The following is a 26,075-nucleotide window of genomic DNA, read 5'->3' on the forward strand; positions in this document are numbered from 1 at the left end:
TTGTACCAAATCTAAGTTCTAGATGTGAATGATTCACTGGAAATCATTTAGGAAACACACAGAGGGAAGCCCATTTATTGAAACAAACATAATCCCATATTAAAAAACTGTAAAAGATGCTCTCCAAAAGAGAAAAACAAGCCAAACATGACGATGCAGGTTCTAGAAAGAACTGTATCCATAAGTAAATTTTGGCAACACCAATAACTTGCCTACATTCCTGGAGAAAACAACCAATCTTACTAACAGTTTGAGAGTACATGTGGGTTAATTAAGATAAGCAATCCTGCAAAATGGCCAATATGGCATAGTTTAATTTTCCTATAAGATTATATTTCAATACTATATGTGCTTAATGATTTTTTTTCACATGTGACAGAATCTAGTTAAGTCAACAATGCCAGATAGGTTTAGAGCTCCTGTATTATCCTTAATGTCTTTTACAAAGATTTTAAAATCAAACTGAGTAGATTGACTTTATAATTTATGATTTGTAAGAACAAAGCTGTGGAATGAATTCAACTATTATATATTGCCAAGTATGTAAAGATAAAGACTTTGGTTTAAATGTTATTTTTGCATAAGTTTACTTACCGCCATATAAGCATTTGTTCCAACATACGTCTTGGCTATAGAATTCACCAGCTATGAGACAAAACAGTCTGTTAGAACAATATAAAGATAATGTGGAAATAAAATGGGCAATTATTCCTCATTTAACCTACAATCATCATTCCTATAAATCAACTAAAAATTATGTAAAAGGGAACAAATTTATCTACAAAGGCATTAAAAATGATTAAATCTCTCTTTTCTTTTGAATGCTATTTCCACTTTAAACAAGCACAGCATTATAGTTTATAGCAGATAACCTTAAACAATTCTGTTAAGCAGGATGCTTATAGCTTTAGTACCCCAAACCCGTCTAATATAAAAAGTCAATTTGAAGTAGAATTTGAACACACTCATTTTTGAGTCAGATGGCTCAAGAAGTGAATGAAGCCACATGCATTACTAGAATGAAATGAACACTAAATACACTGGAGGGATAACAGACTTTGACAACTCATAATACAACGTTGACCTCCTCTTTGGTCTTCGTGTTTGGCTGAGAGTAAAGGTGGCTGCAATTCAAATCAACATCACAGCACGCTCATGGGTCACTATCACCAAGGTTCTCAGGGGAGGCCCAAAATGGAAATTAATTAAAATTTGTGCTGCACATTGTAATGGCCCACCACCATTGTTGCTCCCAATATTAATTTTTATTGTGGGCCAGTTGGGCTCCCCAGACACAGCTCCCACTCTGCCCTCCCTTTTGTCTGGCCAAAACGCTTTCATATCAAAGCTGCATATCAATGAAGTTTGCTATTCGTAAGTAGTAATTACAATATCAGCAGTTTTTACTGTCATTAAACAATGAACAATCATATTCTGATGAAGAAAACTCGCTCAGAGATTAAAAATGAATAACATGTTCCCAGTGAGGCTAGCATTTTGAGGTTCTGTTTGTCTGGCAGCTAGGTGATTTTAATTCCAGGAAGGAGGAGAAACAAAAAAATTTTTAAAAAATTAAAAAAAATTGTAACAGTAGAAGAGGGAAGAAGGAAAGGAAGACTAGGTTCTACCTGAGTGCTAACTCCAAAATCACACAGCTTGACCTGTCCTCTTGTGTTCACCAACATATTGGAAGGCTTCACATCTAAAGCAGGATCAAAGGAAACCAAAAACTAAATAATCCAAAATTTATAGCTCTAATTATTAAAAAGGAAAAAAAATACAAGTATCAGCTATATCTTTATCTATGAAAATAAAATTATGTCATCAGTTAATTTCTAAATCCTAAAACTAAATGATCATAAACATTATAAATAGAGATAAACTTAAAGTTTTCTGATATCCTACTTCTAATTTTTTGTTGTTTCTCTTGGATCAAGAATTGATTGCTACTATGAGTAAAATTGAATCTTTGTAATAATAACAGTATCCTTAAATTTCTTGAATCTACTGCCTTCCGGCCTAAATCCATGGATCCTGTGATCTTGTGTCAAGGAAGAACTTCTTCCTTTCTTTTTCTTACAATGATTTGGTTGCTCCAAACCCCTCCATGCTCACTCTTATGGAGAAAGAAAAACACTGTTATGTAAGCATTAAAACTTTTGTCTTGATAGGCTTTTTCTATGTGGCAACCATGATTCTATAACACTCCTTCCAAGTAACACACTCAGACCTTTTCTTTTTGAATACATATCAAATTGTTTAAAATGATTTAAGCCACCATAATTGCTCTACCATCACTCCAGTCTCTGTCCATTTCAATTTAATCTACATAATCCTATCAGGTTAAATTTCCCAAAATCCTTTCATTTGTTTTTTTCCTCAGCTTAAAAGTCTTAACAGGTTTTCCACTGCCTACAAAATCAAGTTCAGATTCTCTAGTTTAGAGAGTTAACCCAACTTGCTTTTTAAATTTTTTCTTTAAAATTTTTTTATTATAAGCTTGAGTCATTAACAAACATGTACAGGATACAAAATAAACCCACATAAGTCATCAGCATTCTTATACATCACTAACAAAATCCAACAGTTACAAAGAGAAATTCCATTTAAAGTAACTACTGAGAGTATAAAATATTTAGAAATCTATCTGCCAAGGGAAAATCAGAAACTATATGAGCAAAACTATAAAACTCTTTCCACACAAATAAAGTCAGATCTAACCAATTGGAAAAATATTAAATGCTCTTGGATTGGGCGAGCAAATATAATAAAGATGACAATACTACCTAAACTAATTTATTTATTTAGTGCTATACCAATCAGACTCCCAAAAAACTATTTTAATGATCTAGAAAAAATAACAACAAAGTTCGTATGGAAAAACAAAAGGTCAAGAATTTTAAGGGAATTAATGAAAAAAAAAATCAAATGAAGGTGACCCAGCTGTACCAGATCTAAAATTATATTATAAAGCAGAGGTTACCAAAACCATTTGGTATTGGCTAAGAAATAGACTAGTTGATCAGTGGAACAGATTAGGTTCAAAGGACAAAACAGCCAATAACTTTAATAATCTAGTGTTTGACAAAACCAAAGATCCAAGATTTTGGGATAAGAACTCACTATTTGACAAAAACTGCTGGGAAAATTGGAAATCAGTATGGCAGAAACTAGGCATTGACCCACACTTAACACCGTACACCAAGATAAGGTCAAAATGGGTTCATCATCTAGGCATAAAGAATGAGATTATAAATAAATTGGAAGAGCATAGGATAGTTTACCTCTCAGACCTGTGGAAGAGGAAGGAATTTATGACCAAAGAAGAATTAGAGATCATTATTGATCACAAAATAGAAAAAGTTGATTATAACAAATTGAAAAAGTTTTTGTACAAACAAAACTAATGCAGACAAGATTAGAAGGGAAGCAATAAATTGGGAAAACATTTTTATAGTCAAAAGTTCTGGTAAAAGGCCTCATTTCCAAAATATATAGAGAACTGACTCTAATTTATAAGAAATCAAGCTATTCTCCAATTGATAAATGGTCAAAGGATATGAATAGACAATTCTCAGATGAAGAAATTGAAACTATTTCTAGCCATATGAAAAGATGCTCCAAGTCATTATTAATCAGAGAAATACAAATTAAGACAACTCAGAGATACACTACACACCTGTCAGATTGGCTAGAATGACAGAGAAAGATAATGGGGAGTTGGAGGGGATGTGGGAAAACTGGGACACTGATACATTGCTGGTGGAACTGTGAATACATCCAGCCATTCTGGAGAGCAATTTGGAACTATGCTCAAAAAGCTATCAAACTGTGCATACCCTTTGACCCAGCAGTGTTACTACTGGGCTTATATCCCAAAGAGATCTTAAAGAAGGGAAAGGGAGCTAAATGTGCAAGAATGTCTGTGGCATCCATCTTTGAGGTGGCCAGAAACTGGAAACTGAGTGGATGCCCATCAATTGGAGAATGACTGAATAAATTGTGGTATATGAATGTTATGGAATATTATTATTCTGGAAGAAATGACCGGCAGGATGATTTCAGAAAGGCCTGGAGTGACTGACAAGAACTGATGCTGAGTGAAATGAGCAGGACCAGAAGATCATTATGTACTTCAACAATATATGATGATCGCTTCTGATGGACCTGGCCATCCTCAGCAATGAGATGAACCAAATCAGTTCCAATAGAGCAGTAATGAATTGAACCAGCTACACCCAGGGAAAGAACTCTGGGAGATGACTATGAAACAATACATAGAATTCCCAATCCCTCGTTTTGTCTGCCTGCATTTTTGATTTCCTTCACAGGCTAATAGTACACTATTTCAAAGTCTGACTCATACAGCAAAATAACTGTTTGGACATGTGTACTTATATTGTATTTAACTTATACTTTAACATATTTAACATGTATTGGTCAACCTGCCATCTGGGGGAAGGGGTGGGGGGAAAGAAGGAAAAAGTTGGAACAAAAGGATTTGCAATTGTCAATGCTGAAAAATTACCTATGCATATATTTGTAAATAAAAAGGTATAAAAACAACTTAAATTTAAACAATTTAAAAAAACAAACATGTATGTTCCTATATGTCAAGAAAGCCAATCTTATTTTTTGTTATTCATCTCTGCCTATATTATGTTCACTCAAAACGATCTATTTATTGTTCCTAAAACAAGCTTTAAAGCCTTCCTGTTGGTCACTCTGTCTTGGCTCATACTATTTTTTCCACTCTTCTCGGCCAATAAGAATGAGGCCTACCCATCCCACAAGATTTTCAAGTCACTCAAGATTCAAATAACTCAAGTTCTATTATTTTCATGAAACCTTTCTCATTCAAACCAGTCCTTGGCAACCTCTTTCTCACCTGAACATCACTAATAATGCTTCAGTAACATGCATTTGGCCCTTGTGAATTATCATTTTCTTTCTATATGGTCATGTCTTCTTCCTTTAACTACATTAGCTTCTTGAAAGCAAAAACTATCATGTACTTCTCAGTACTTCCTACAGAACCTTACCATGCTTGCCAAAACTATTTAAGATATGACCTTTTTTCCCCTGAAATAAACTGAATCTGGATCCTTGAAGAAGTGAAAAATCTTCCCTTTGGGTCTTATAAAACACAATTTTAACATAAATTAATTCTAAAAATATAGAAGTTTTTTCACTCTTCTCATTTTTTAATCTAATATTTTGTCAAGAGAAAAAAAAAACCAATCCTAGTATTAAAGTATCTAAGCTAAGAATTGGTCTTTTTAAGTTCTGTATTTATGTAGATCCTTATCCCACCCCACTCCACTCTATTCTGTTCGTAATGTACTCCCTTCATAGTGGTACCTAGTGAAATCTCTCCTTTTGAGTTTCACCAACACAATTTAAATAATCTATGTCTTTACTACAAAGCTACTGCATAAAGTGGTCATTGTTAATAATTTAAGTCAGAGAAACTAAAACAATTCTAAGGAATATAATATTATAAATGAAATCTTATAAACTGACACCCTATACACTAGCAATATTTCATCAAATTTATATTTTCTGCAGTTATTTCATTTGGGAAAACTTAGGAGAGGGTAGATTTTGACGTGTAGTACACCTAAATCTGGGGCAGTATAGTGAATAGAGGGCTTGGAATTAGGAAAACCTGAGTTCAAATTTGACTCCAGACACTCACTAGATGTGTCACCCTAATCAAATTATTTAATCCTGTTTGCCTGTTTCCTAATCTGTAAAATGAGCTGAAGAAAGAAATGGCAAACAATCTCAATATCTTTATGAAAAACAACAACAATACAATATTTCCCCTTCAAAAAACAAAACAAAACTCCAAATAGAGTTATGTAGAATCATACTGAAAACAACTGAATAACAAAACATGACATCTACATCTAAGAAAGTGCTGTATTGTGTAATACAAAAAATATATAGATTTAGAATAAAAGGACTTGGGTTCAAATTCTACTTCAGCCACTTACTAACTGCATGACATTAAGCAAGTAATCTTGCCTCAAATCCCTCAGCCTCAGTTTTTCATCTGTAAAGTGAGGAAGTGAGACTAGATGGTTTCAAAGGTCACTTCTAGTTCTAAGTCTAGGATCCTATAATCTATGACAATGTAATATTTTGTGTCCCTTGGAGGACAAAATAGGTGGTCTATAAATATTGCTTTGATGAATAAACCGTGCTAAAATTGAGTTTTGTTGTACTTGTATCAAAATAATAGTTGTTTCAGTTGAGGCCATAGCAGTTGAAGCTGCATATGACTCAAAATATTAGGGAGATGAAAAGGTTTTCAGAAAATCTTAGCATTTCTAAGCTGGAAGGAGCCATCAAGATCAAACTATACTTTACAAATGAAGAAATGAAGATTAATAGAGAAGTATGGTCATGTTACTTTGAAAGCCAGTTATATAACCTGGGCTTCTTCCAAAACTTACAATTAAATAAAACTGTAAACGACAAGCTTGTACAAGCAGACACTGTGGATGTTCCTTCATCCATTTCTAAACAATATTCATTTGGGCTACATTTAATTTTAATACCTACAAGAAATTGAGCTTGTGGTCCCTTCTCAATGGATTGCTTAGAACTAGTCACATCAGACTAATGTTTGCTTGAGAAATAATCTGTATTTTCTTTAAATTATACTTTTCTTTTCCAATACTTTTTGGAATGAGAAAGATACAATTATCTTCCATCTATTATTTGCCAACATAAAATGTGTATAACATTTCAGGATAACAAAGCTCCAAGGGAGAAGTATGTATATATGTATATTTTTCTTTTCTTTTTTACCTTTCCATACCCTCAGTTTAAATTCTCACGGTACAACGTGATACAACTTTAATCTTCTAATTTGTTGAAATAAAGGTAGAAGCAGCAATTCAAGTTTCACTTCCTGTATAAAATGTTTTACCTTTATATGTCAGGGGTTCAACTAACTTCATACAAAGCTGCTGAACTATTGCTTCAAGACCCAGTGAAAGTCTTCATATGTAACATGTAAAATCCCTAACTCCCTAGAATAGCTCTGAAAGAATGAGGCATCCGAGTAATTTGATTTATTTTGACTGTACTCTGAGCCAGACAAAATAAAACATCAAGAAAAGAGGCAGAAAAAGGACTTTTTAAGAAGTAATCAGTCATGTCCTTAATTCAATGAAATCTCAAGTCATAGAAAAACAGACTGAATGGGGAGGCATCATTTTTTCTTTAAAAACATTATTATTTTTTCTCCTCTGAACAAGATATAGACAAAATAAAACATCAAGAAGAGGCAGAAAAAGGACTTTTTAAGAAGTAATCAGTCATGTCCTTAATTCAATGAAATCTCAAGTCATAGAAAAACAGTGAATGGGGAGGTATCATTTTTTCTTTAAAAACATTATTATTTTTTCTCCTCTGAACAAGGTATATCAAAGATGAGTCAGTAAAGTAACAGATCAAAAAGAGGAATTATCAGGGCAGATCAGGGTCATTTTTATTTAATCAGGCCATTAATTATTAGAGTTTAATAATTAGGTACACTAAAGGCAAGAAAGCTGACACCAATAGGGGGTACTGATTTTACTGAGTAGAGAGGATTCCTGATTTATTTTAAAAAATAAAAATAAGAGACAGAAACCAGGCATTGATGATTTTTTCCCCCCATATAAGCTAAACACAAAATATTTTCTATAAAAACAAGAAATTTTAGTGCATAATATGGATACTTATTTACATTCAATAACATGATATAAGAGGTAAGGCTGAAAGAGCACAACTTAGTATTCTCTTTCTTTGAGGATTTGAGATTGTTATATGCTCTTTGTTACTATAGTGCAGTGGGAGAGTTAGGAGAATTGGCTTTCAGTTCTAGTAATGTTACTAAATGGAACCTTGTACATGGCTCTGAATTTTTCTGAGTCTCAGTCTATATATGTAAAATAAAGGTTAGATCAGATTCTAGCTAAGGCCTTATCTACAGAATCACATAATTTCAAATTGTACATTGGCTTAAATGGCTCACAACAGCTAAACTTGTCATACCTAAATAGCTAATAGTCTAACTAGGAAAATTCCTTTCCATTCATCTCAATGAGTGGTGAAGGTGACACAATGATGAATAAAATTCAGCCCTGCCCTCAATGGGCTTACCACTTAAAACAGAAGAATAAGAAATAACACATGCAGTATAATATAAGATAAGATAGAAAGATAGGTGAACAATACAAATGGATCACTCCTCCCTGGAGGCCCATAAGGGAAGCTTACCCAAAGAAGGTACCATTTGAATTGGACCTTAGAGGGTGATTGGGAAAAATGAGTTCTAATAAGATTGAAAAGAATGACATCATGATTCAAAAATAGCCAACATTTTTCTTCTTTATTGGACTATGATAATCTGAGCAGATATGGCTTCTTAAAAAAAAGCAGAAGTTCCCCTGGGTTGGCCTTACTTTCACAATGTCCTTGGAAGGCAGGAGGAATTTGATAGGGGTATTTCAGCCTAACTGTTTTACCTGAGTACAGGCTGCTAACGATTTCTCCAAAATGACAAGAGCTATTCAGCTGGGATCGCTGAAGAGTCAACAATTACCCAATCACAACACTTGCCTTGTGTCACAATATTTTCCCACTCCTTCAGTGAGATTTCACAGTAAGCTGAGCTTTCCAGTGATGAATGGGATAATGAATCTTTGAGTTACAGCAGTGACAGAGCAAGCAGATAACAGGTGGTTTGAGGCAGTTCTGGCCAATAATTTGCAATGCCTTGAAGATTATCAAGAAAACATCTGGGAGGAAATAAAGGAAAGCCTGAGAAAGAAACTTTGACAAACAGGGACTTCTATCATTCTGAAGATAGAGGCAGGTGGCTTTTAAAAAATAATTTGGTAATAACTGAATGGAAAGCAGCCCAAAGAACCGTATTATGTTTTTTCCTTCATTTTTGTCTTGCTATTACTTTCTTTGAGTTATTGTGGTAACTTTCTTTTCTTTTTTGTCTCAAAAGACTCTTTAATTAAGACCTTAATTATTAGATCCTAAATTAAATAGGTTTATACATTTTTTTTATAGCTGGAAAGGCTCTTAGAAATAATCTAATCCAAAGGTTCTTAACTGCTCAGAATGTTTTTAAATGCATAAAATAAAATAGAAAGGATTACAAAAGGAAACCAATTAGTAGTTATCAAAAAACTTTTTTTTTAAATCACAAGTTTGCAGACCCTAAATTAGGAACCCTGATCAAATTTAAACCAATGAGATGAGAAAGCTGAGATCCAGAGATGAAAACTGATTTGTCCCAAACCCCACGGGTAGCACATACCAATAGCAAGACTAGTATCTGAAGCCAGGTCCTATGATTAGCTGGGTTCTGATGTCCCTTAGAGCTCTAGACCAATAACTTTTATTATCACATACTTTATGCCTACTCTATGGCAGTGTTTTGATATTTTCATTTCCTCTTGGTATAAAGAATGTGCTTTAAAGATAATAGTAATAAATGATTTTAAGATTCTTTCTCCAATACAACTAGGCCTACATCTGTACATATACCACCAATAACTGTTTTGAAAGTGAAAAATTGTTGGTCCAAATAATACCAATAACTGGCTTGATGGAGGTTATGGCTGGACTGATGGGATGGATCTCTTTCACTGCACTGACCAAATTGACTGTGAAATTGGCATCATGTAGATACAACCCAAATTTTCACACTTAATGGTCTCATGATGGAAGCTGTATTTTTATTTGAATTACATCAATTAACCATTAAAAACCCACATAAACAGGATCAAGCTGAAGCTCACTAATAAAAGCTAACATTGGAAAGAGACTTTGATTTCTGTAACACTTCACAAAAGGCAGCACCGCCCACTAGCCAGCCTCTGCTACTGACACAAATAAAGGTCAAAGTGGGTGGCTATCCCTGGAGTCACATTTTGGCTTGTTGCCAATGGATTTAAAAACAGATAAATAAAAGCTTTTTATGAAACCATAGTTGAAGGCACTGTTTACTTAGTTAATGGATATCCTTGACAGAGAATCCATGAAACAAATTCCTGTCTGGGAAAAATTTTGCCTCTGTAGTTCAACCTGTTTTCTATCTTTTCTCAGAAAATGAAAACAGAACAAGCTTGTTTTTCTTCTTTCCTAAACTGTCATACAGCTCACAGTCAAACTCCCTACTGAGTATATTAATCTGAATATTTAGGTGCTTGGTATCATTTATAATTTCTGCTTCTTCTAAGTGATCCCTGTTTTATCACTCGGTGTCTTATTTTTACACTGGCTTTAAGATCCTGAGTTCTCTGAGAAGTAAAACAAACAAGTGAATAACTTAAGTTTCATAGAATGGTCTGGCTCTGATGTGAGATGACAGTGAATAGGGACTGAAGCTTCTTCTCCTTGACTTTTTCCCTTCTGAAAAAATCAATAAAAACATGTATATTAACTGTTCTGCATCCAGGAAGCCATTCTCAGCTTAACTAGAGCTGGAGGAAACACCAGCAGGTCTCCCCTCCTAGTGACCACAAACAGCAGTACAGCGGCCAGAGCCCTTCATCAGTCCTCTTCATTATGGGTAATTGTCTTATGAAAAGACACCATCCAATATATCTATCTAGTTATTTCTCAGGGACTGTACTCTAATGAAGTAAAACAGCAGGTACAATTAAATATAGAATATGCTGACATTTTACATTACAAATTCATCCATGCACAACAGGAATGCACTTAAAGGAAAACCATAATGCAATATAAAGTCAGTCTAATCATTCTATCACATAATAAAGAGCAGGTCACCTAACTATTCTTTTAAGTGCCTTAAATAAAAATAAGAAGTATAATTAAAAATTCTAAATGACATTTGCTGTCTTCAGCATCTCATGAAATAGTTTAGTAATAATGAAATTATTAGGGACAATAATGTTCTGCTGTTGAGACTGTAAAAACAGACATGATTTTAAAGCTTATAGGCCTGGAAAAAAATTGTAAAAAAGGCCTGAGAGTCTAATCCTCACTTCTCTTGTTCCATTTTCAGAATTATGGAACAGGGTCAAAGACCATTGGATGAGGAATTAGGAAAGCTGTGTTTTAGTTTCAGTTAAATGATTATAGATAAATCACTTTGCCTCTCTGGGCTTGATTTACTCATTTGGAAAATGAACGAATTAGATTAGATTATGTCAAATTCTATGATCTAAAGGAATACTGAAAATTATCTAGAATTTTCTTTTTAGTCAAAATTATTTTAACTTCTGATTGGACAGGACCCACACACAGACTGGGTGACAAGTAATGTTCTGCTATTTTCCCTAAGGATTGAGAGAGACAAAGAGAGAAAGAAGAAAGAGAAAGAAAGAGAAGAAAAAAAAAAGAAAGAGAGAGAGAGAAAGAGGGAAAGAAACTACAAGAGAAAGAAAGAAAAAAGAAAAACTAAAAAAGAGAGAGAAAAAAAGAAAGAGAAAGAAAGAAAGAAGAGAAAAAGAGAGAAAAAGAAAGAAAGAGAGAGAGAGAGAAAGAGAAAAAAAGAAAAAAAAAAAAACGGCACCTGGAACTTGGGCTGGACAAGTATCACTTAATGGCATGGGTAAATTTCTATGAATTTTAGTAAAGCTTCATGAGGAACAGGGTTTTTAGAGGAAAAGAGTTGGTGATGCTTTGTATATTGTCACTGAATTCTAGAACTAGCTAAGAGATGGAGCTCGAATTTTACAACTGAAGAAAAGTTCATGCTAGCCTTCTTTATTAGGCATCTGCACAGTTTCTTTCATTAATTAATAAAAGAATGAATGAATGAACAAACAAATACACAAATGTTGCCCTTTTTCTTCCACTTCTCTCAAAAGATGAGATACTTCTACCTGAAAGCTAAGCTTACTAGTTTAGAGAAAGCTAATCTTCTCTTTCCAAAAGAGTGGTTCACCAGAATTGATGTTTTCTACCCATTAACTAACTTGTGGGGATGTCTTTTTCAGAATATTATAGATAGGACTGAACCTTTTAGGGGAGAAGATGGACCTTCAACGAAGTAGGGGGACTTTCAATCATTTCTGATTAAAAGACCAGAAATAAATAGAAAAGTTAATCTTCAAATACAAGGCTTAAGAGAAGCATTTAAGGGTAAACAAGAAAGAAAAAAAATTCATCTTATTTAGAGATTAAACTGTTTACATTTCTACATGGGAAGATGATACTTTTAACTCTTGAGAACTATCTTTCTTAAGGCAGTGAAAGTAGGTATAAGTTGATTTTGATGTGATGATATAAGGGGAAAAAAACACTCAGGTGTAGAAAAAGGATTATACTGGGAGAAAAGGAAAGGGGGAAGTAAAGTGGAGTAAATTGGACCACATGAAGAAGCGTAAAAGACCTATTATAGTGGAGGGAAAGAGGCCAGAGGGGATCTGGTTTGAACCACTTTGAAGTGGGAATGACATACACACTCAGTTAGGTATAGAAGTTTATCTTATTCTATGAGAGGCAGGAGGAGAAAGGGGAAAGAAAAGGAAGGGGCTGGAAAGAAGAAAGGGCTAAAAACCATAGGAAAAAGGAGTAAGAGAAAGTAAACGGGGTGATAGAAGGGAGATCAGATTGAGGGAGGGAGTGGTCAGAAACAAAACTGGTGAGGAGGGGTAGGATGGAAAAAGAAAAAAAAGTATAAATAAGGGAGAAAATAGTATGGAGGGAAATACACAGTTAATAATCATGTTGTGAATGTGAATGAGATGAACTCTCCCATAAAATGGAAGTAAATAAGAGTGGATTAAAACATGTTTACAAGTTGTTTACAAGAAACACATCTGAAACAGAGATACATTCAGAGTAAAGGTAAAAAGGTAGAGCAGAATATATTATGCTTTAGATGAGATTAAAAAAAAAAGCAGAGGTAATGATGCTGATTCAGATAAAGCAAAAGCAAAAATACAACTAATTAAAAGGAAAAGAAAGGAAACTACACCATGCTAAAAGGTACTATATACAATGAAGTAATATCAATACTAAACATATATGTACCAAGTTGGATAGCAGCCAAATTCTTATAGTAGTTAAGTCAGTTACAGGAGGAAATAGACAGCAAAACTATACCAATCTCAACCTCTCTCTCTGAGAACTAGAGAAATCTAACAAGAAGTTAATAAACACAAATAAATAAGAAAGAAATTAAAGAGGTAAACAGAATCTAAATTTAAAACTTAGATATTACAGACTTTTGGAAAGAACTGAATGGGGATAGAAAGTAACATAACTTTTTCTCAGCAGTACATAGCATCTACAGAAAAACTGATCATTAGGACATAAAAACTCATGATCAAATGCAGAAAGGCAGAAATATTAAGTGCAACCTTTTCAGATCATGATTCAGTAAAAATTACATGCAATATATTGGGTCATGGTAAAAAAGACCAAAAACCAATTAGAAATTAAACAATTTAATCCTAAAGAATGGGTAGATCAAACAACAAATCATAGAAACAATCAACAATTTTATCTTATAGAATGACAATAATGAGACAATATACCAAAACTTATAGGATGCAGCCAAAGCAGATCTTAGGGAAACTTTATAATTTAAAGTGCTTACATGAATAAAATAGAGAGATCAGTGAATTAGGCATAGAACTAAAAAAGCTAGGGGAAAAAAACAAATTTTAAACCCCTAATTAAATACCAAATTAGAAATTCTGAAAATTAAAGGAGAGATTAATAAAATTGAAAGTAAGAAAACTACTGAATTAATGAACAAAAGTAAGAATTGGTTTTATGAAAAAAAAAATACACAAGTCTTTGGTTAATTTGATTAGAAAAAGAAAACCAAATTACCAGCATCAAAAATGAAAAAGGTAAACTTAACCAACAGTGAAAAAGAGATTAAACCTAATTAGGAGCTATTTTGCCTGTGTATTAACAAAACTGACAACCTAATTGGAATGGATGAATATTTTCAAAAACATAAATTGCTCAGATTATCAGAAGAGGAAATAAAATTCTTAAATGAAGCTCTTTTAGAAAAGGAAACTGAAGAAGCCAACAATGAACTCCCTAAGAATAATTAAATCCAATACTATATAAACTACTTGGAAAAATAGGTGGAGGAGTCCTTCTAAATTCCTTTTATTATACAAATATGGTGCTGATATCTAAGGCAGAAAGAGCCAAAACAAAGAAAGAAAACTGTGGAGCAATTTCTCTAATGAATACTGAGGCAAAAATTTTAAATAAAACATTAACAGAGATTACCATAATTTATCACCTATGACCAAGTGGCATTTATACTAACATTGCAGGAGTGGTTCAATATTAGGAAAACTACTAGCATAATTGATCATATTAATAAAAAAAAGTAACAGAAATCATATAATTTTCTCAATAGATGCAGAAAAATTTTGACAAAATACAATACCCAACCTATTAAAAATTCTATAGAATATATGAATGGAGTTTTCCTTAGAATGATAAGCAGCAGCTATCTAAAACCATCAACAATGGAGATAATATATATATTGGAGATTATATAATATTATATATATATAAAATGGAGATAATTATACATATGATTATATATATGGAGATACACATATCTCCATATATAATATTATATAATCAAGATTAGCAAAAAGCATTTCCAATAAGATCAGGGATGAAACAAGAATGCCTATTATCATCACTATTATTCAATATTGTACTAGAAATGTTAGCTTTAGCAACAAGAAAAGAAAAAGAAATTGAAGGAATAAAAGTAAGTTATGAGGAAACAACACTATCACTCTTTACAGATGATTTGATATATTGGTATGATGATATAATTAGAGAATCAACTTAAAAACTATTTGAAACAATTAACAACTTTAACAAAGTCACAGAATATAAAATAAACCCACACAAACCATCAGCATTTCTACATATAACAAGGTACAATAGCAGGAGATAGAAAAATTCTATTCAAAATAACTGCAGACAATATAAACTATCTGGGTATCTACCTGCCAAGACAAATGCAGGAACTATATGAACACAATTACAAAACATTTTTTTCATGCTAATAGATCTAACAACTAGAAAAATATCAATTTCTCATGGGTAGGCTACGCTATTATGATAAAAATGACATTTCTGTCTAAATTTCTGCCTTACCAATCAAACTGCCAAAAATTACTTTATAAAGCTAGAAAAAATAATAATAAAATTTATTTGGAAAAACAAAAAGTCAACAATGTCAAGTGAAATAATGAAAAAAAAAAATGCAAAGGATGGTGGCATATCCACATCAGACCTAAAACTGCATTATAAAGCAGCAGTCATCAAAACCACCCCGTGCTAGTCCTTTAACCCCATCTGCTTCAGTTTCCCCATCTATAAAATGATCTGGAGAAGGAAATGACAAACTACTTTGCCAAGAAAATCCCAAATGGGGTCATGAAGAATTGGACAAGACTGAAATAACTGAACAGCAACATGTTAATTCTCTCCAAATCACTCCCTTTCCCACCATTGGCTTGTTCCCTAGCCAGTGATCAAAATTTTAAATAAGAGCCTGACATACAATTTTGCTGAGTGTCTCCTTTGAGATCTCTACTCATAGAGTAACAGCCTCATAAAGGCTGGGGAGCAGAGAACTCCACTATATTTTGTAGAGTACTTGAACTTGAAGTTTAACCTAACTATTTGAGCTGAATCCTTAAGAACAGAGCTATTCCTTAGATGATTTCTCAAAGGCAAACAGGTGGCATTTCCCATTTCCACAGGCTGCATATCTACTTTCTGTCTCAATATAGCCCTTCATATTCATTTTAACCTAATTTCATGGCTATAAATATGAGAATGTTGAGAATAGAAATATGGTTTCCCTTGACCTCTGGACTCTCTTTGGTATCTGGGGTTCACAGCTTCCCCCTAATGATTATGTCAGCTCATCTCTGGCATGGGGGAAAAAGTCCTGCATAACTTTGTCTTCTTAACCAGAACACTAGAACAGAAGCAGTTAACTGAAAACAAATTATCTACTGTAAGATGAGTAATCACATTTTCTTTTAAAAAGCAGTTTTAAAGTGATAAGATACAGGCTCCTCTTCTCTTAAGATTCATTATGATAAACATAGAAATCCCCAGAGATCTCCTGAGGCAAAGAGATGACCAATATGGGGGAGGAGCCCTTTTTGTAACGGCAAGGAACTGGGAAATGAATGGATGCCCATCAGTTGGAGAATGGTTGAGTAAATTGTGGTACATGAATGTTATGGAATATTATTGTTCTGTAAGAAACGACCAGAATGATTTCAGAGAGGCCTGGAGAGACTTACCATGAACTGATGCTGAGTGAAGTAAGTAGAACCAAGAGACACTGTACACAGCAACAACAAAATTATGTGATGATCAATTTTGATGGATGTGAGTCTTTTCAACAGAGAGATAATTAAGGCCAGTTCCAATGGTCTTATGATTGAAGAGAATCATCTACATCCAGACAGAGGACTATGGGGACTGAGTGTGGATCACATAGTATTTTCATTTTTTTCTGTTGTTTGCTTGCTTTTTTTTTCTTATTTTTTCCCTTTTTGAACTGATTTTTGTTGTGCAACATGATAATTATGGAAATAAGTATAAAAGGAATTATACATTTAACATATATTGGATTACTTACTATCTAGGGGAGGAGGTGGAGGGAAGGTAGGGAGTAAAATATTTGGAAAACAAGGTTTTGCATGGGTGAATATTGAAAACTATCTATGCATATGTTTTAAAAATAAAAAGCTTTAAAAAAAATTCAATAACTTAAATGTTAGAGGGAAAAACATGCTAGTTAATCTATTTTTCTTATTACTTTGCTTCTAGACCTAGGTTTTAACAGCACATTTGTTCTTCTCATTGAAAAAATTATAATCAGGTAAATTTATAAATGCTTGAAAGTTAGACATCAAAGAGTAGTTATTAATGGTTTAATGTCAGCCTAGAAGGTTATCTTTAATGCAATGCTAAATATATTCATGCTTGGTCTTCTGCTGTTCAATAATAATGAAATACATAGCTATTTATAAAATTTGTAAAGAACACAAAGTTGAGAGGAAAAGTAACACATGAGATAACAGACTTAGTATTCCAAAAGATCTTGACAAGTTAAAACATGTACTGATTTGATAAGACAAAAGATAAATATTAAGTCTTATTTTTAGATTCAAGAAGATCAACTTCAAAGAACAAGATGAGAAAAGAATGTGTTAAGTATCAGCTTCCCTTAAAAAAAAAAAAAAAAAAAAAACCCAAAAACCTAGAGGTTTTAGTAGATTACAATCTCAATGAGTTAAATGGGTGATATGCAATCTTGTCCAGAAAAAAGGTAATAATTGTCCCACAGAACTCTACCCTGGGCAGACTACATCTGATGTAATCTGTACAGGTCTGTTTACCATATTTTAGGAAGAGAAATGGTAAGCTGGAACTTTTTGACTTCTCCCAAAAGAGGGCAAGTAGCATAGTAAAGGGTTTTGAGGTAATGCCATATTTACCCTAGAGAGAAAATTTAGGTGAGGGATGGGATTTGCCTTCAAGTATCTGAAAGAATATTGTAGTGTGTTCTTTTCTTTAGAATAACTGATGTCTCCTGCTTTTTGCATCAATCATTTTTTGAGATATCCTTCCCTCAAGAACCTTCATTTTATTTAACTTTTTCTTTTTACATGGGGAACCATATCTGACAGTGAATATAAAATTCTGAATCTATAGTTCCTTTTTTTTTTTCTCCCATCCCTACTGAAAGGAAGGAATTGTGTCTCATCACTGGATCTCTAGGACCAGAACTGATGTTCAAATTAATCAGAATTCATTTGCTTTATAGTGTTAGTTTCATTTGCATTATTAACATTACTGTGCATGCTGTTTTCCTAGTTCTGCTTTCTTCATTTTGTTTCAGTTAAATGTCTTCCCATGGTTCTCAAAATTCAGTTTAATTCCATTAATGTAACATAATTTATACAGACATTTCCCAGCTAATAAATACCTACTTTTAGGGGCTGTGGAAAGTACACTGTAAAAAGTTACATCAGTAGCCCATTAGGAAAAAAAAATACTAAACTGTTAATATTCTTTGATACAGAGATGTCTTTAGGAGGTTTTGTTTAATTATTGTTGCTTTTTATTTTCTGCTACAATAAAAAAAGTACTGCTCTGAATGCTTTGGTATATATGGACCCTTCCTGCATTCAGGGACCATCTTGGGGTATATTTTCAATAGAGAGAGATCCCCTTCAAAAATAGAGATGCTTCTGGAATAACCACAATTTTTTCCCCATAACAGGCCAATGAGCAGCTTTCCCAGCAGTATAGATATAGATGTATCTGCTTTTTTATATCCCCTCTAACATTGTCTGCTGGTCTGTTTTATTTTTGCCTGGGTATGAGATGAAACCCTGCTTGCACTGTTTTTTTTTTTTTGGTAAAACAGAACTTTTTTCTTTTTTATTATTATAGCTTTTTATTTACAAAACATATGCATGGGTAATTTTTCAACACCGACCTTTGCAAAACCTTCTGTTCCAACTTTTTCCCTCCTTCCCCCCCACTCCCTTGGATGGTAAGTATTCCAATACATGTTAAATATGTTAAAGTATATGTTAAATCCAATATATGAATACATATTTATATGTATTGCTACACAAGAAAAATCGAATCTAGAAAAAAACCTGAGAAGGAAAACAAAAATACAAGCAAACAATAAGAGAAAGGGTGGAAATGCTATGTTGTGGTCCACACTCATTTCCCATAGTTTTCTCTCTGGGTGTAACTGATTCTTTTCATTACTGAACAATTGGAACTGATTTGAATCATCTCATTGTTGAAGAGAGCTACGTCCATCGGAATTGATCATCATATAATTTTGTTGTTGCCATGTAAAACAGGGTTTTTTTCAAATTGCCCAGGAGACTGGGTTTCTCTTGGACCACCCCCCCCATCCTTTTTTTGAAATCAGGAAGCAATGAGGTATTGAAGCATTTCCCATACACTAAAGTAGTATCATTGGTTTTTTGGCATTTATGATTATTCTAAATGGAAGTTAGATTTATGAAGAGGTAAGATAAGACTGGACAATGGAATTCCTAATACAAAGATGTACTAAAAATTTTAAGTCTATGCCTTTCTAAATAAAAATGTTTGGTCTATGCTTTTCTCAAAAAATATGAAAGCTCTTATATCAGAAAAAAATAGTTATAAATATGAAGTCCACCTGCAGAAACATTTTCTTTGAATACCAAGCATCTTAGTATCTTCTTGCTACAAACTTCCGACATCTGTGTAAGGCTACTCCAGCTTGATTGCCAATTTTATTTTTTTTAATCTAAGTTCCATTCTCATTACCCTTCCATTTCTATTTTTTATCCTCAGGGAAAGAGAGAGCAGTTACTGTCAGGGCATTCTCACATCTTCCAAAGAAATGGTATAGGTGTTAATCTTGTATTTATGTTTGATGTGGGTAATGATGGTTATGACTAGAGCTTTAGGTTTATTAATATGCAGGGCTATCACCTCATTAGTGGCATGCATGTTTTGAAGTTAAGCTGCAATGTTTGCTATAATGTCTGATCTGGCCTAACAGACTTCTTCATTGTTCATTTCCTTTGTTTTTATCCACAGTCAGTGGGTGCCATGCTTGGAGGACTTAAGACACGTGCCTTTTAATAAGGACAGTTTTTCCACAGCAGCTAATCATTGTGGAATTCCTGAGCCATTTTTAATAACCCTTTCCTAATGTGATTTTATTTCAATTTTGATATTAAAGAAAATATTTACTAATTCTAACCCAGAAATGGAAGGTACAAACACATACTCTCATTTGGTTTAGGAATGGAGTATTCTAATAGAAATGTACTATATTTGCATGCATTGCTTACCAACTTTGAAAAATTTAAGGTGTGACAAAATATACTTAACAGTAGAACTATACATAATACATGTTAATTTTTTGATAATCCAGCATGCAGATGCCTTAGGGTTTTTATTATAAATGTCAATTATCTGCATGCAATATCAATTATTTGTAACTGAAATTCCAAATCATTTCCAGTTGAAAGAATGCCAAATAAACCAGATTTTACTATAGCAGTAAATTTCAACTGGATAACTGGTTTGTCAGCTGCCAATTATTCATATTATATAATAAAAATTAATAATAGACAACTATTCAACTAGGCAAATTCACTACTTAAAGTTTTTTTGGAAATGGTATAGAACTTTTTTAGAAAATTAAACAGTGAAACACATTGCTTATATTTTCTAGTAGTTTCTGTATAGTTGGACATTGGATGCCAGTGTCTCTCTTTTTCTTTAATTTTTTTCTAATGAACTAAGTTTTAGTATCTTCAAAAGTTAAAAATGTCAATAATTGGTTAGTTGTAAAAACAGTAATATTAGTGATAATTTTTTAAAATTATGATTTCATATGTGGATACTCCTATCAATACAAATTTGCAAACCTTCTGCATTTTAAAAGACTTTTCTTAAATTACTATGGCTAAAAATATTCAATACCCAATTGTGGCCAACCTTTTAGGAGTATGTCTCTTAGGCAGGCTGGTCCTTATGTGTCTAAAGTCTATTTCTCAGACTGGAATTTAGAGGTTGTCATCTAATCCATCAAATTTATTTTATATATAGGGAAACTGAGGTTTTGAGAGGGGGAAATAACTTGCCCATAGTCGAGTGGGGGAAATAACTTGCCCATAGTCAAATAGGCTACTGCCAGGTTTTCTTATCTCAGATTCAATGTTCATTCTATTACTATATAGTGTCCTCAATTTAAGTTCTATTAGTGTAACTTTCAAGTCACCCCATGTTAATATGACTTATAAACAATGGAAAGCTTGTGGGGAGTCTACTTCCAGTCATACACAAGAGCTTGTGATGAAGAAATTCCCAGCAGGCCTCTCTGAGCCACAAGATCTGATGGTTCAAAATTTATTTTTAAAAAATCACTTTACTGAAGTCTGGGAGCTCTCTTATTTTTTAGTTCTGAAGTATATTGACTATTTTGAGTTGGTCTCAAGAAGGAGCGGAAGAGGCAGTTTCCTTGTCTCTTAGCCAGCCTCTATGTAGCTATAAGGATATGGATACTTCTCTCTCTCTCTCTCTCTCATCTTTCTTGATCTTAGGCAAATGAATGTCCTTCAAGGTCTGTGAAACACAGGATATTGCATCCATTGCAGAAGCATTGGTTGACAGTGGAGGAAACACTGATTTTGACATACCAAGGACTGATGAATGTGGAAAAAGAATCTCCAGAGAAATTAGGCAGCTTTAGAAAGTTAGAATGAAACATGACAGATGCACTGATCCCCAAAAGTTGGGTGGGAACTCTATAAAATGAGGGTCTTCCATGACCAAGAATTGTCAGTTACTACCCAGGTTGGTGGGGATCAGGTGGAAATGTCTTACATCCAATTTTTTTTATTAAACCATCCTGGTAAATGCCTTTGCTAAGTAGATTATGACAGAATTATCCTTACAACATTAGGCTGGCAGTCTTCCTTCTGGAGACCCAATTTGCAAGAGTGAATGTAAACTTGGGGAGTAACCCTAGAAAAGCCCCTATAAGTATAGACTCATTTTTGGTCCCCAGCAGCCCAACTTTTTTCTCTTCATACATTTCCTTGAAAATTTTGATGTCTCTTATTGTGTGTATGTAATAATTGGTAAAACATTATAGGATTTTTACTTGGCATCACAAGCAGAGTTGAAAGGAACCTCAATAGCCTTCAAACATTGAAACAATACCTACTACAGTATGTCATATAAATGGTCATCCAGTCTTTACTTGAAGACCTCCAGGGAGGTGTGCATCTTTCATAACCCTATGGGTAATTGGCAATTTTGATTCTTCTAAGATCACGATGCCTGACAATCTAAAGACATGATATAATTTTGCAAGAGTATTGGCATTAAAAAAATAAACTTCTATAAGTAGTAAGCAGCATGAGTTCATTGAAAGCATTGTATAATTTCTCAAATGTAATCCTGTCCAATTTTCATCTCCAATTCAATTCTGGGCCCATTTTGCAGGCCATCTGCAGTGTTCGTTCAAGACCTATATACTGCTGGCTGAACTCAGTGGGCTGCCTGTTCAACTTGCATGTCATGATTGGCAATATGCATTTTTCATCACTTTGTTTTTCCAAAGTGGATAGCTAATCTCTTTTGAATGATCATGGATTTCATAAAGAAGACCCTGTAGTGTTCTAGGCAACTTGCACAATATTATCCACAAATAGGAACATCTGGTGAATCTTGCCATCAATAGGGAATCCCTCTTTTATTTGGGTTCTATTCCTCCCCAACACTGATGAATATCTTAGGTGAATATTTTTCTGTTTTATGCCTCACTTGATATTGAACATGGTTATTCCTGTGGTTACATCTGTCATGGTATCTTGTATGATTTTTAACATATGTTTGGGATACCCTGGGAGAACAGATTCTGTCCAGTGTGGCTTTTAAACTCCTTCTGGTTTGTTTCTGAAGCTATATGCTTGAGAAGATAGGGGAGGAGTCATGATTGAGGGTGGAAAGAGATATTGAGCATGTGATTGATTCAACAGCAAAAGCAGGGCCTCCTCATTCTGTTACTTTAGATGCATTAATGAGATGGTACAAACCTATGAGCTCCAGACTTTTCAGCTAAGCTCCTGGAACAAAAATATTGCTCCAGACAGATACCTTACTCTTTTACTAAACCACAGGAGACAATAACCACATGCTCTGTTTCTTAGAGGAAGCTAGATAAGGCCCTAGCTTTTTGGGGGGCAGTGCCAACTACTCATCCTTGCAACCAAAAGGGCTTTTGGAATTGGGAATCTGTACAGAAATGCACTTGACTTGATGGAAGATAGATTGCTGGGGAGCTAACAATTTCACATTTGAGTTTTAGATGTGATTTAGTTTTCCTCAAGAGACATTATGCTTTGGCTTCAATGCTAAGCATCCCTTAGGGGATGAGACTTTTACATGAAATTTCACCATCTGAATCTGAAAAGAAATAATTTTAAACAAGGGTTTTGAGAGATGCATTCTAACATTTCCTAATAAGTATTTTGCCACAGATAATTTGTTAGGTCTGATATATCTGCTTAGCCAAGTGGATCCCAAGTTGGCCAAGATGGGAAGATCAAGAGAAGGACCAGAGTAGCTAGGAGCCACTTGGCATAGGCAGGTAATTGCCACCATAGGAGAAATCATGGCCTGTATTTTCAATGTAATTCCAGATCATGTGATTGCCATTGCTACTGGCTAAAGATTTGGATGGAGAAGAGAGTCTGTAAGAAGACAGGAGAGTTTGAGGAAAAGAGTGCCATCTGAAGTCTCCCAAGGACATAGCCATACGGAATCTTCTGTTCTTCCTTTTTTTTTGTCTAGGTAGTACTATCCTTACCACATCTAAATTAATACTGTTTTGTCAGAAAGTATTCAGAAGACAACCAATGTATATTTTCCATGATTCCTATGATGAAAAACATGGGTTGGAAAGGACAAATCAATACCCACCTAGCCCTGAGGAGGGTCCTTACATGTGGGGTAAGCAAGTGTGGTGGACAGAATTTTTAAAGTCAGTCCTTTCTGGGGGGATGGCAAATAGAATGAGGTAGCCCTTAGCACTTCTCAGCTCTCTGAAAGAGAGGCAGAAGGAAGAACCAAGAAAAACAATGTTGCATAAATTCTAGACAAGGAAGCTCTAAGAAGACAAGGTAGTGCTTCTTTTCAGGATAGACTCACCAGCCCAGCAGGATTTAGGCAGTTTTTTTTTTTTTTTTTTTTTTTTTTTTTTTTTTTTAGCATATAAGGAAGGGCAACTCTCACCCTCAGGAGAGAAGGGAAAAACAAGCTTTGGAGGAAAGATATTGTCAGATATTTGGGATACTGTTGGGCTGTGAGGGAGATTAGAAGAGATGGGTGTTCCCTATTGTATAAAATTACTTCTTTCTATCCTGTCATGAAAAGGGAGCTACAAAGGGAAAGAAATGTCTGAAGTTCTTCAAAGAGATACTTAAGAACCTCAGAAAGTAGATTCAGAGATAGTATAGTATATGTTGATAAGAGAGTCCAGGAGGCTGGTGTGGGCTTTGAGTTCAAATAGCATTTAATGAATTATTTAATACATGTTTTGTTCTAGGTTGGACACTTATGATTAATTAGAGTGTCCAAAAGTAGCATGTTCTGGAGATAACACTGCAATATAAAAGCTGGTATGACAACAGAGGGAGTAGCCTGAGAGTAATCATAAGGATGGAGAGTTTACAAGAGAAGAAGGTTGTGACTTGCCCAATACAATATATTTGGTATAAGGTTATGATGAAAGTCCTTAAAGTCAGATTCTGTCTAATATGGTGTATTCCTTCTAAAATTAGAAGGAGTGTGTCATGGAAATAGTGAACACAAACCTGGGCAGTCTTCAAGGGACAATAAATAGAAGGTTCTGGTGTGCTATGAGTCCATAAGGTTATGAAAAGTCAGACATGACTGAACAACAAACTGGGTCCACCAGTACCAGTGCTCCAACTTTCACTGGGGTTTGTGACAGTTTATTTTTAGAGCATCTTTAAGGCAGTATTTTATGTCAAATGTCTATTTTTCAAAATGAGCAAATGATAGTGTAATCTTATTAAAGTCTCTATTCTTTAATCATGTGATTAAAATTGTGGCCAGGTAGAAATCTAGCTGTGAAAACCTGTTTGCTCCTTTGCATGTTTTGGTAAAAGATATGCCTGATGCCTACATAGACTGTTCTCAAAAAGATGATCGAGGAAGTCAACATGTGGGTCAGTATTTGTTGACGGCTTCTTGATCTTTAGGGAGCTAGAAGAGGAAGTAGCAAAAAAGAAGTACTATTTGTGATCTTTTCCATTCTTTGGCATCTTCACTTCTCTCATATAACCTGAAAACTGGCTTTTAAGACTTTAAAATTCTCTGGGAGCACCCATTTCTTCCTAACTTCTTTGGTGACATTGCTACCTTCTCACAGTTTATCAGATACTAAGACAACAGAATCCAAATATGGGAGTTCCATTATTGTTGCCAGTGAAAATAGGTGGTTATAGAAATATTGACACCATAACCTGTTTCATTTTTTTCTACCATTATCCCAGTTTTCTCTACAAATGCTCTCGGAATTATCTAGCTTAGTTGGCTTTTATACCAACTTGTTTGTAGACTAATTTCTGCCTGAAATGTTTATTACTACTTTGTAAAAAGACATCGCTTATAATGTCATTCTCCTCCATACTGTTTTGCAAGTAAACTTGTACTCTAATATAGTGTTGCCCATGGTTATCATGCCTTTGCTTGATAAAGAGAGCTTCTACTGACTAAAGTAATTTCTTGATTTTTTCCTAGTTATGTTGTTAAAATGATTCTTTATATTCATTAGACTCCTCTTTTGTGACGACTGATCTTTTCCTGTTTCTCTGTACTTCAGGAGATAACTTCTTGCTTAAATAATTTAGTTTGAAGCTATTTTTTCAGTGTCTTCTTGTCATTTTTACCCTTTCTTATTTGGAGTCAATGCTGATCTATGCTCTAATGAGTCACTAATGTGACCATAGGCAAAGTATGAAATAGCTCCCATAGAGGTAATTATTAATTTCTTTTTTTTAAAATAAATTTCAATTTTTTAAAGGAGGCTAGTTAGTGCCCAACTCTCTTCTTCATAAAAATATTCATGATACAGAAGTTTCTTTTGAATTTCTTAATGTTGTACTTCAGCAAAATTTCATCATCTTTCCCCCTACTCACCTTTACAATGAAGTCACTAAGTATTAAGGTACATATGCTGACTTAGTTTTGAATGTCTTGTTAAATACTATATAGAATTACCCTATTTCTTTATCTTCTGTGACAGATATTGATACAAACCTACAATTATTTTTAGTGTAATCTGCTTGCACTCATTCTGAGCATGGTAAAGTAAGATAACCTAATGTTTTATGATGTTTCACTTGACTTTTGGCACATGTAAAACTGCTCCTACTCTAATCACCTCTTCAAAAAGAACCTGTGAGATATGTTTTCATTTAATAGTAGTACATACATAC

The 26,075-nt window shown here is 33.9% G+C and overlaps 1 protein-coding gene across 7 annotated transcripts in view; it reads right to left on the minus strand.

Moving 5' to 3' along the window:
• MAP2K5 (mitogen-activated protein kinase kinase 5) overlaps positions 1-26,075 on the minus strand; it is a 301,668-nt gene that overhangs the window by 109,906 nt on the left and 165,687 nt on the right. For all 7 annotated transcript variants that reach the window (XR_004232393.1, XM_012543497.3, XM_023498214.2 and 4 more), the window contains 2 exons: positions 1,629-1,702; positions 595-645 (listed from right to left, as the gene is read on the minus strand). Coding sequence is in view for 6 of the 7 variants with exons in the window: in XM_012543497.3 (XP_012398951.1) it covers positions 595-645; positions 1,629-1,702 (125 nt within the window). In the remaining variant the exon portion in view is untranslated. The remainder of the gene's footprint in view (positions 1-594; positions 646-1,628; positions 1,703-26,075) is intronic.

The sequence above is a fragment of the Sarcophilus harrisii genome, chromosome 2, assembly GCF_902635505.1.
Source record: "Sarcophilus harrisii chromosome 2, mSarHar1.11, whole genome shotgun sequence".
Taxonomy (NCBI): Eukaryota; Metazoa; Chordata; class Mammalia; order Dasyuromorphia; family Dasyuridae; genus Sarcophilus; species Sarcophilus harrisii.